Genomic DNA, 12054 nt, shown 5'->3' on the forward strand with positions numbered 1-12054 from the left:
TGACTGACGCCTGGCAAGAAATGCTTGTTGAATGAATGAGCACAGGGCCCGGGACAGCGTTTCCCAAAGTACACTCTGTGGAATGTGATTTTTAGGATATTCTAGGTCAGGATTTGGCAAACCACAGCCTGCAGGCCAATCCTGGCCCTCAGCTCGTTTTTGTAAATAAAGTTTTATTGGAACACAGCACGCCCATTTGTTTACAAACATCTGTGGCCGCTTGGGAGCCACAGTGGTAGAGCTGAGTAGCTGTGACAGAGAACACAGATCCACAAAGCCTACCACTGGCCCCCAACAGGAGAAGTCCGCTGATTCCTGTTACGGGTGATTATATTAAAAGTTAAAAAGGTTCTGTGGCTCTGATACAGGTTGGGCTAAACAGAGTCACACAGGTTTCTTTAACAAAGGACTTCTTGAAGTCTTTACGAGTGCTGTGAATCTCCAAAAGTGTGATCAAATATACAGCTTCCCAAGCTTATTTGAGCAGGGAACTCTTTTTAGTGGTGCTTTCTGGTTCTTTGGATTTTGAAAGATTTTGAAAATGCTGGCCAAGGTCTTAAAATCATGAAGGTGAGAGTCCATCAGGGCTTTCTTTGAAAACCGGGTGACGGGAACTTCTCAGCAGCCACAGTCAACTGGGCTCCACTGTGTTTTTCTAGGTAACAAAGGAAACTGAGAACATTTACCAGGGGCGGGGTTCTGCAGTGTAGACCTGTCCTCCGTAGTTATCTGTGCTGGAATCAATACCCCAATTACCACCTCAAGTCCACAAACCTCACCCCGGTCGGGATGTATTGAAAGTATGAGGAGTTCACCTTGTGTGTTCTGGAGGGTAACAGGGGTGACCAGGGAGGGGTGGGGGGGGACTTACCTTCTCCTGACTGTTCAGCTCCTGGTATGGGATGTGAGCAGGCAGGTAGGTGTGCAGGAGAGCACACAAGGCCAAGCCATCACTCCAGCTGCTGCTGAAATTGGTGATATCGATGTTCTGTGGGGGAAAAGCAGCATTTGTCACCAACCCGTGCCAAGTCACAGACTATGAACGGGACCGTGCTGGGATCCATGTGCGTATCCACCTCTGGGTTTGCAGTAGGACAAGATCAGACACTGCCCAATCTGCTGGCAGTACCTTTAATTTTGGTACCAGGAATGGTGGCCTGGTGTTGCCCAAATCCATTCACAGAAAAGCACAAGGGACTTCTCTGACGGTCCAGTGGTTAAGATTCCATGCTTCCACCACAGGGGTAATGGGGAACTAAGATCCTGCAAGCTATGCAGCATGGCCAAAAAAAAAAAAAAAAAAAGGCACGAGAAAAGCCTTTGGAGCTCAAAACAGTAGGGAACTTCTTTTTTTTATTATTAATTTTTATTGGAGTATAGTTACTTTACAATATTGTGTCAGTTTCTGATGTGCAGCAAAGTGAATCAGTTATATATATACATATATCCATTTTTTTTAAAGATTTCCTTCCCATTTAGGTCACCAGAGAGCACTGAGTAGAGTTTCCTGTGCTATACAGTAGGTTCTCATTAGTTATCTATTTTATACATAGTAGTGTATACGTCTCAATCTCAATCTCCCAGTTCACCCCGTCCCACCTTCCCCTCTTGGTAACCATAAGTTTCTTCTCTACATCTCAAAACAGCAGGGAACTTCTGCCCACCCTCTGGTATGTCAAAGGCTCTGACATCTTACTCTCAAATTAACCTACCTAGTCAGCTTTGCACATCCCAGCACCTCCCAGCCTTATGTGGCCAAAGAAGAATCATCACCATCACCACCACCATCACCAACATCACCATCACCACCACCATCACCATCACCATCACCAACATCACCACCACCACCACCACCATCATCACCATCACCACCATCATCACCATCACCACCACCACCACCACCATCACCAACATCATCACCATCACCACCATCATCACCATCACCACCACCACCACCATCATCACCAACATCATCACCATCACCAACACCACCATCACCACCATCACCATCACCATCATTACCTATGACCCCAATTAACAACAGGGAGACCAAGACTAAACAAAAGACCTTAAAAACCCACATGGCTTATTCCTGCCACTACCCTCTTCTCCCTACAACTTGGGGGCATCTCAGGGGGGGGAGAAAGGAGCTCCTCCTTCAGGACAGGCGGGGGCCCCAGGAGCTGCCTGGCAAACAGTGATAAGGAAGCCAACATCCAACTTGACAGGCAGCCCACGGAGATGACAGTTCCCAGGCAGGACCCCTGGTAGCTTCGGGCTACCTCCACCTCTTAGACCCTCACACCCATCTGCCTTTCTCCCTGACCGAGCTCATCCTAACAGGGCTGGTTTTCTTCCCAAGTTCACAGGCTCATCCCGAATGAAATGCCAGGTTCCCACGCCCACCGACCCCTCACCGCTTAGGCTGATCTACACAGTGGCTGCCTGACTGTGTTGAAACAGCCTGGGAGAGGCCGTGCAAGCGCCTGCAGGAGGGCACACCCCAGGGGGCCCCGAGTGCAGGCCTGTCCTGGGTGCTTTCGGTGGAGGAGGTAGTGTTGCCGCCACACATGCAGCTTTACCTGAACCAGGACACGCCAGGGACCCAGGGCCCACATCTGGCCTCTCTAACAAGTCTTTTCCCGCCTCCAACTGCAGTCCAGGGTGGTCCCGGGACCCCAGGACGCCCCTCGGGAGCACCGCCTTCAGCTGTGTGTCCTGCTCCGGGTCTGGTCTGCAAGCACACTCCCACTCCCCGCGAAGGGACGTGGCCCAGAGCACAACCAAACACACAAGCTGCCAGGTACCAGTGTGACATAAACGTCTGCGAATCCCCCGCTGGGAGGGGCCCGTCTGTTCTCAGGCTGGACCCAAAGCCGGGATCCCTGACAAGTGGCTCATCTGCATCTTTGGCTTCAAAAGCCTCCTGGGGACTTTGGAGCTACCTGATGCGGGGGCTGGGGGCTGCTCTAGACATGGGAAGTGCTTTGATTTTATACCTTCTGCAGAGGGAAGAGCTGGGTGGGGCCACGGTCCATCCAGTTCACTCCCAGCTTTCAAAGCAGACACTGGGCCATCAGACCCTGGGAAGGGGAAGCCAGGCTGGGCCAGGCCAGCTGCAGGGAAACCGGGCAGCACCGTGAGGGGCGGTGTTTCCAAATGCTCCGCGGTCCAGACTTAAGGAGGCGGTAGGGCAGAAACGTTTGCTGAGTGTCTACAAGGTGCCTGTCGCTGTGTATTTTCTCATTTAACTCCCAGAACCACCATGCACGGTAAGCGGTGTGGTGACCATTTGACAGGTGAGAGAGCTGAAGCGAAAAGAAATGCTGCCGGTGTACCAGAGTCACCGGCCGGCTCCCGCCCGCCCGGCTGCAGGGCACGTGTCCTCTTGCTGTGTCTCCTTCCTCCTTTTCCCTTTCTCTTCTCTCTCCCTCCCTCCCCCCCTGACTTCCTTCCTGTGTAAATTCACTTTACATTGAAAGCGTCTGACACTTGGCAGATCTTTCTTTTCCTAAAACGTGAAAACATTTTCTACTTCTCTCTCGTGCCATCTATGACACAAAGCATCATTCTTCCCCATCTGCACAATCTTCACTGGCGTTTGGAGAGCCCAAAGGGACCCAGAGGGATGACAATGCCATCCACCTCACAAAACCAGGACGGCACCCTCTGTTTTAGTTCACTGAGCACCACTCAGGAGCAGCTTTTGATCTGAAGTGCAAATGTCCTCGTTTATTGAGCAGGTTGAGACGAAAATCTGGTGCGACCAAAGCCAGGGTTGAAAAGTCAATCAAAACGACTCATGCCCTCAGGACAGCGCAGATGGCCGGGTCACTTCCGGGTGGACAGCCCCTCGCAGGCCATCGGGGATCGTTGAGACACACGCAGACCCTCACGTTTCAGCAGCGGGACCACCCAACACTGTCCCAGACTAAGGAGGCAGTGTCCTAGCTTTTAAAAAAAGGAATAATGGAATTCCAAATCCGGTCAGCTCAGCAAATCCAACATCTGGGTCAGGAAGGGCTTCTCTTTCATGTCAACCGTTTCCCAGGTTTCGGACTTTGAACAGTTCTGACTCTGGCAGAGACAGACGGCATCAGGCTACGATTCCGTCACATTACGTTCATTCCAAGAACATGATGTTATCAAAAGAACCTTACTTTTATCTCTGGGTGGAACAACCCAGTTCTAGTTCCCTGAAGGTCATCTGAGACTGTCCATGGTTCTACGTGAACAACAAGAGTAACAACAATTCCCACCTCAGCACAGCTGGCGGGACAGCTAAACACGTGTGCATCTATGGTCCCTCTGGTCCGAAGGTGAGGGCCAGCGTGCGGAGGCATCAGGCCTCAGCGGTCGCCCTGTTGCTATATCACCACCCCATGTGCTTCCTTACTGCCCCCCAAGGTATATTTGGGTGAGTGAGGGGTTAGCTGTGGGGTGACACAATTTGATAACGGCCGTGTTTTTCACATGAATCACAGGAAAGGGGTGAGCTGATGTGTGCCCTACCGGGTCTCTCTCACTTGAATCCCCGGTCACCTGTGCACCCGTCTTCAGATCACTGACCTGAGTGCTCTGAGGGTCTCTGGTCAGCAGACCGAGGGGGTGCAGGAAATGCTGAGGACGCAGGGGGATGGCCTCGCCGAGCAGGGAGCTGGTGCTTCCTGGGGACGGCACGGCCTGCCGGGGGCCCTGCAGACTGGACCGTGTGGACAGCTTGGGGGTGCCGGTGGCAGCACAGGGACCACCTATCTCTGGGTGGCCAGTTTCCCTGGACAAGAAAGGCATCCAGGGTAGCTGGGCAGGGGCTGTGGGCCCAGCCCCACTGCCGTGACCAGAGAGGTCAAGGAAACACAGCAGGAGGTACTCGTGGATGGGACCGGGGTGCCGGGTAAGGGCAGAGAGGACAGTTTCCTGGGCCAAGGAACAAGGTGACTACTGACTCCAGGTCCCACCCCTGGACAGGATGAAAAGCCTTCTTTTCAGTTGGGGATGATCAAGGTCAGCTCAGCCTTGGTGAGGGGTGAGGCCTGCCGAGCTTGCGGGCAACAGTCCTCAATGCTCATAGATGCACTGACCGAAGACAAGAACACAAACACCCTGTGAGTGCTAATACGATGTCTTCCTCTTCCTAATGCCCATTCAGCTGAATCTTAGGGCTTCATCAAAAGAATAACTTAGAGAAAAAAGGAAAACGGCCAATAAGGCATTCTACAAGATAGATCCTCAATTCTTTGCCTTGTTACTTATTCCTGAGTAACATTGACTGCGATAACTGCTATCCTTGACTGGAAGTCGGTAACTGGAAGGGAGCACGAAGGGGATTCTGGGTGGGGGCAATGCTGTGTGTCGTGAGCTGGACGCTCGTGACGTGGGCTACATGCACTTTGTGAAAATTCACTGAGCTGTACGTGTGTATGTACAATAAAACCTACATCAATAAAACAGAAAGGAAGGGAGGGAGGAGGGGGAGGGAGCGGAGGACGGGGAGGGGGGAGGGGGATGGATTAGGAAGGAAAAAGGAAAGAAACTGGGACCCTGATCTTCTTAAGGGGCTGAACTGTGGCTATTAAAAAGAATGCCAACATTTTGCAGTTTAGGTACTATAAGATTTACTGGCGGGAAACAGCAGAGCGACAACCAAAAGAAACTTGCTGATTATTTTCCCAAGGGTGATTACTCACTGCAAATTATCTTTAACTTTCTCTGGGATATAAATACCTCAGAGGTATTTCTCAGTGAGAGAAAATTCTGGGGAAAGGAAGGCTCAGATATAAAAAAGGTAACATTCTGAGCATCTCCAAAATAGGTTAAGTTTCTAGGAGCACTTAGAAGAAAATTTCCTAAGGTAAGAGAATTCTGTCCTCAGGGCAGCAAAAGTCATTTGAGAAACATGGAAACACTGAAGGGCACAGGGGAAGCTAAACCAACTTTAGTGAACATCCAAGAAAATAATCGGAGGGGCTGAGATTGCGGACAAGCTCCAGAAGGGCGAGTGGAGAGGCAGCGCTCTTAACGCAGACGGACGGAGCAGAGCAGAACCCAACACGCCACAGCTTCCGCTTCTGGAAGGCCCATCTCATTTGCTTCTGTTGCCTGGAAACAGCAACATCTGGTAAAAACAGGAACCACTCTGCCGAGCCTACACGGGTGGGTCCCCTCAACCCCACCGAGGATATGGCTGTGCTCCCACCCCGTCTTCATCTTCTCTCAGGGCCTCTCTAGGCTCCTCCGCTAGATTTCTATGAGCGGGTCGACCCTGTGTGCACTAAATGCACGAGTTTTTAAAAAGTTAAAAAGGAAAAAAAAATGAAGGTTCTGGGAAGAAGACAGGAGACTGATTAGAAAATGCCGTCTGTTCCCTGCTGTAGGGACCAGCTGTCCTGGGCACAGGGAGGCCTTAGCATCCCCTCTCTGGGACCTCCTGGACCTTTTTTGGAGACGTCTTATTGTCACAGCTGTAGAATCAGACTGGGTTTTTTTTGCGGGGGGGGAGATGTAACAATTTATAGCTCATGGAGGATAAAATCAGCTCATTCCTCAGCAAGGTTCAGCTTGTCTAGGAAGGAGTCCTAGGGAGACCCAAGCTTCCTTTGAAGATTTGGTGAGAAACAGTACAGAGCACGTGCACACGTGGGGGGCGGGGGGCAGGTGGCAGGTGGCGGATGAAATCACCACAAAGGCGGCCTGCACGCCCTCCCCTGCACGTGACCCGGCCTCACTCCCTGTCTGGATACGTGTCTGCATCCATCCCATTCCAGGAGCCGGTCCAGCCTCGGGCTACCCGGTGAACCCCGAGTGGCCTGGACCCACACGTGGACAGCACAGTCCTCAGCCATGGAGTCATGGAGACCCGCCTGTGGACCACAGGGGCCCCTCTCTGCAGAGTCTTCCTTTCTGAGGCCCCATACTGCTGAATGTCACTGTTTTGGGTGCCCACTCTGATCACTGCCTCCCACCCCCGCAAAACACGCCAGCTCTGCACCATGATGGAAACTGTTCCCCAGCAGAGAGCTGTGACCATGGGGTCACCTCGCAAGTTTCCCTTCTCTCGGAGATTAGCTGCCTGGAGATAAGTATGTCTTATCAGATAGCGAAATTTATAAGCCAACATCAAACATTATTAGAATATAGATGAACGGATTTATCATCTTGGGGAAAGAAAGCCATCCAAGGCACAAGATGCAACGAGCATAAAAGGACTGAGAGAACCGACTACATAAAATTAAGTTTCTGTATGACAAACATTAAAAATAAGCTAGATGCATACATACAGCAAATGACTAATATCCAGCATCTATTCCTTTAAACCATGAGAAAGAGAGAAACAGCTCAAGCAAACACTGGCAGAGGAATGAACTGGTGAGGTGCCAAACAGGAAAAACAAACAGAAACATAAGAAGAGGTGTTCAGCCTCACCAGAAAATAAAAATAGCGAAATGTTTCACTCAACCAATTGGCAAAAATGAAATAGATGGTAAATTCACAGAGGTAATGAAGATACGGGGAAATAGGTATTCTTATATTGGCTGATAGGAACACAAATTGGTACAGGCTTTTAGGAAGGCAACCGGAAGCATTTTTTTTTTCATGAAAATATGATTTGATCAAGCAATTTCACTTCTAGGCAACTTTTCTAGAAGAAAGAGTCATGCATCTATCTGCCCAAAGACATACCTACAAGAATGTTTACTGCAGCATCATTGCTCAGAATGGGGAACTGGCAATACCCTAGGTTGTCTACCAATTAAGCTAAGTAAACTTTTCTTTTGAAAAACTTCATAAAACATCTGTAACTCAGTTTTCTAATCTGTATACGTTCCAATGAAGCTCGTGGGAAAACTCCGACGTTCTGGTTTTTGAAATGTTTGCCACATGCAGTAACTTCTAGATACTTGGTAGTTTTCATGAATTACTGGATAAACGTTAGCCTAGAGGGTTGTTCCTGGATTCTTCTACATCATCATTGACTTAGTTGAGGAAATCTGGGAGAGACAGAGAATTACAAATGCATAGATTCAGACGCCAAAACGATTTCAATAAATCAGAAACAGGAACCAAACTGAGCGACATTCAACCTAATTCTTCATCTTCCTTTTGTATGTGTTTCCTGTTTTTTTCCTACAAGCACTATGTGCTACTTTTACAATTAGGAAAAATAATACACGTTATTAAAGATATTAATGGCATCAAATACAGACAGAATAAGCCAATGTAGATGCCAAGGTGATGAATGAATCTGAGTCCTAATAATTGCATGTTTCTATACTGAATAGTTCCTTGCGTTATGCCCTCTTTTTTCTTTCCCCCCCCCCAAAATTTTGAGGAAGGAGAATACAGACTTGGCTGTATGGCGAAGGAAAATGGAATTAAGAACTTGCTAGAAAGACAGTCTAGTGACCGTAATTTTTTTCCCCTTGTGACAGATTAAAGGAGGCTACAGAGTCTCCGAAATCTTCCACGGGAGGGGCTGAGTGTACCCCCTCCTCCTCCTGAAATCTGGTTTGGCCTTAATAGTTTACGTGAGTGTGGAGGAGTGACCCGTGGGACCCTCAAGGCTGGGGCACAAGGAGCCTTAAGCTTCTACCCGGGACTCGGAACACCATCTCTGGGAGCCCCGAGGCCCCCGGTATGCGGAAGCCCACCCCAGCCAAGGGCAGAGGCTGTCTGGAGAGAGGCTGGCCAGCCCCCAACTGCTCCGGGCCCCAGACATGGTGCAGCAAAGCAAGTCAAGCCTAAACCGAAGACTTGGGAACAAAACACTATTGTTATTCTAACCCACTAGCTTTGTGGGTGGTTTGTTGTACAGGTATAGGTAACTCAGAACTTGCTTAATGTACCTCTTTTATGTCTGCTGCACAGTGGAGAATGGAAACCAACCTTTTGTCCCTCAAGCAAATAACTCTGGGGCTTCCCTGGAATTCCTTTCCTCTCCTGATCCTATTCATATCGTTGTTTTATTATTTGTTTCTCTACTTAAGATTTTATGTGGCTGATTCTCTCTCCAGTCTGAAAAGTTTTGCTTATCCTTTTTTTCCTCAGTTGTACTAGTCACATTTTAAAAAATTATTTATCTATTTATTTTTTATTTAAAATTTTTTGGAAAATTGAGGTACAGTCAACATACAATATTATGTGAGTTTCAGGTGTACGACATAGTGATTCACAGTTTTTAAAGGTTATACTCCATTTATGGTTATTACAAAATATTGGCTATATTCCCTGTGCCGTACAATATATCCTTGTTAGCTTATTTATTTTATGTGTAGTGGTTTGTATCTCTTGATCCTCTCTCCCTATCTTGCCCCTCCTCCCTTCCCTTTTCTCCCCACCACTAGTTTGTTCTCCGTATCTGTGAGTCTGTTTCTTTTTCTGCTATATTCACTAGTTTGTTTTATCTTTTAGTTTCCACATATAAGTGATGTCATACAGTATTTGTCTTCTCTGTCTGACGTATTTCACTGAGCATAAGATTTAAGATTTTATGGTCATCTCTCTGGAATCCGTAAGGTGGGTTAACGGGGGTAGGAGGAAGGGGCCTGACCTACTCCAGCTTCAGTATGTTCCCCATCAGGCATGGCAAATGCGCCTTCATTATTATACCATATACTCCTTCAAAACTTTCTTGGCTGTTCTTGTTTGTTCTACCAGGTGAATTTTTAACTATTTTAAGTTCATGAATAAAGAAATCCAATTGGGATTTTTTTTTTTAATTATTTATTTATTTATTTTTGGCTGTGTTCAGTCTTCATTGCTGCGCGCGGGCTTTCTCTAGTTGCGGCAAGTTGAGGCTACTCTTCATTTCGGTGCACCAGCTTCTCATTGCGGTGGCTTCTCTTGCTGTGGAGCATAGGCTCTAGGCACGCGGGCTTCAGTAGTTGTGGCATGCGGGCTCAGTAGTTGTGGCATGCGGGCTCAGTAGTTGTGGCTCGTGGGCTCTAGAGCGCAGGCTCAGTAGTTGTGGCGCATAGGCTGAGCTGCTCCGAGGCATGTGGGATCTTCCCAGCCCAGGGCTCGATCCCGTGTCCCCTGCATTGGCGGGCCGATTCTTAACCACTGTGCCACCAGGGAAGTCCCCCAGTTGGGATTTTAATTGGAACTGAATTCAGAGATTAATTTGGAATAATTTACTTTTTCAATGAGTCTTCCCACACTGTATCCGTGTTGAAGGAACTGAGGCCTCAAGACCTGGGAAAGCGTAGCTCAGAGCAGCGAGTCTAGGAAGGGTTGCCCTTTGCCTTATATGGCGAGGACCAAGGGGTAAGTTACAGGGGAAAGAGAACAGGAACATCTTCTGAGGATAAGGGCTTTCTGATGACAAAAGGGCTGCTGTGTCTCCAGGGATGTATAGGCAGATATGCATAACCTCTCCCTGGAGACAGAGTCAAAAGGGTACTGACATCAGAAGAGTGGCTGGAGCTTATCCTTCTTGCTTCGTCCTTCTTCACTGAACAAGCGCTGGCGCATCCCCAGCCACGACTTCCCTCCCTGAGGTTCTCTGACCTTGGCATTGTGACACGTGGTCCTGTTTCACTGCAAGTGCCCTGCTGCCTCACGCCGGCCCCTGAACTACCTAGCTGGGTCCAGCCCCAAGCCAGCGCCCCTCCCGCCCTGCCCCCAGCTCAGCTTGCAGGGCTGGCCTCCCTCAGCACGGGGACAGGGGACAGCAGTTCCTCTGCAGCTTCCTGTGATGTTTCCCCTACCCCTTCGGCTTGGCTCCCAAACAACCCCCTGCCGCGCCCCATCCCCAGGCCCAGCCCTCGTTCCAGGTCTCGTTCCAGGAGGAACACGTTTCAAGAATCTTCTTCCTCTCCTGTCCTCTACTGCCTTTCATTAATTTCACCCATCATTTTCATTAATTTCACTCACCTTCTTGGCTGTCTCTTTCTAAAAAAGGAGATGGTTATTTGCAGCTCTGCTGGTTCCATTCATCCTAGAATGGCCCAGTCACCCCCTTTCCAGGCTCTGTCATCTCTCTGCACCCCTAAACCCCATCCTTCTAGCTGAGAGCTTATCTGTATCCATCAAGGATGTGTTACAGAAGCCTTCTCATGCACCATCTGCACCCACGGGTCAAATCTCCAGGCTGGAGGAAGAGCCCAACCCACTGCTCTGAAATCTAATTACAGCAAGTGTTCATCAAGCCCCTCCGGGGGTCAGGGCTGAGGGACAGACAAACAACAAAGCGCGGTTCCCAGCCCGAATGAGTGGCCATGTTCAGTGGAGCAGGCGGGGCAGACACACCGTGATGGGGGAGCGGGTGTCACATGGAGGATGCCCCTGGTGGTTGGGCTGCAGAGAACCAGCAAGTCGTGGACGGGATTCCCCATGTGGTTGTGGGACACTGGAGACAAAAGTCCGGTTTTTGTTTTCTTTTTGTGGCCGAAAGTCGGATTGAACTGGCCTTGGCAAACCAAAACATAAGTGGCTCTAAGGAGAAAAAGCACACCCGAGTTGTGACCAGCTCCTAGGCCCGGGTCTTCCTCTGTCACTAAAGCAGCCATGTGACTGTGAATTCAGGCCAATGACTCAACTCTTCTGGTTTTCAGTTTCCCCATCTCCCAAATGCCTAGATCAGATGTGGTTAGATTATATTCATGATATTGAAATGACTGGCTATGGAACCTGCCCTTCCAACGAAAGCTTCTGCAGAAGCTTCTGCTAAAGTCGAGCCTGAAAACCAGACGATTAAATGCTCTCTCGCCAGCTCCCGCGTCTGTTCTGTCCTACACTGTCCAACACAATAGCCACTAGCCACGGGTGGCTGTTTACATTAGTTAAAATTAAATAAAGTTTAAAATTCATGTTCTCGGCCACACGAGCCACCTTTTAAATGCTCGGGAACCACGAGTGGTGAGTGGTTACCATGCTGGACGTCACAGATCTAGAATATTCTAATCAGCACAGCCCTGCCCTGCACTTACACAAACACGTATATTTATTTCCTCTCCTTTTATGCAAATGTAGCACGATGTGCAGACAGTTCTGCATCCTGATTTTTTCCCTCTCACCAAGATCCACAGAGATAGGTCTTTACACCACATAACATAG

At 49.1% G+C, this 12054-nt stretch overlaps 1 protein-coding gene across 1 annotated transcript in view; it reads right to left on the reverse strand.

Moving 5' to 3' along the window:
- The window catches only part of SPECC1 (sperm antigen with calponin homology and coiled-coil domains 1), a 243523-nt gene that overhangs the window by 19623 nt on the left and 211846 nt on the right, over nt 1-12054 (reverse strand). Inside the window, 1 exon segment of the mRNA XM_059998552.1 lies at nt 872-988. Within this exon segment, the coding sequence (XP_059854535.1) occupies nt 872-988 (117 nt within the window).

This window comes from Delphinus delphis, chromosome 19, assembly GCF_949987515.2.
Source record: "Delphinus delphis chromosome 19, mDelDel1.2, whole genome shotgun sequence".
Lineage (NCBI taxonomy): Eukaryota > Metazoa > Chordata > Mammalia > Artiodactyla > Delphinidae > Delphinus > Delphinus delphis.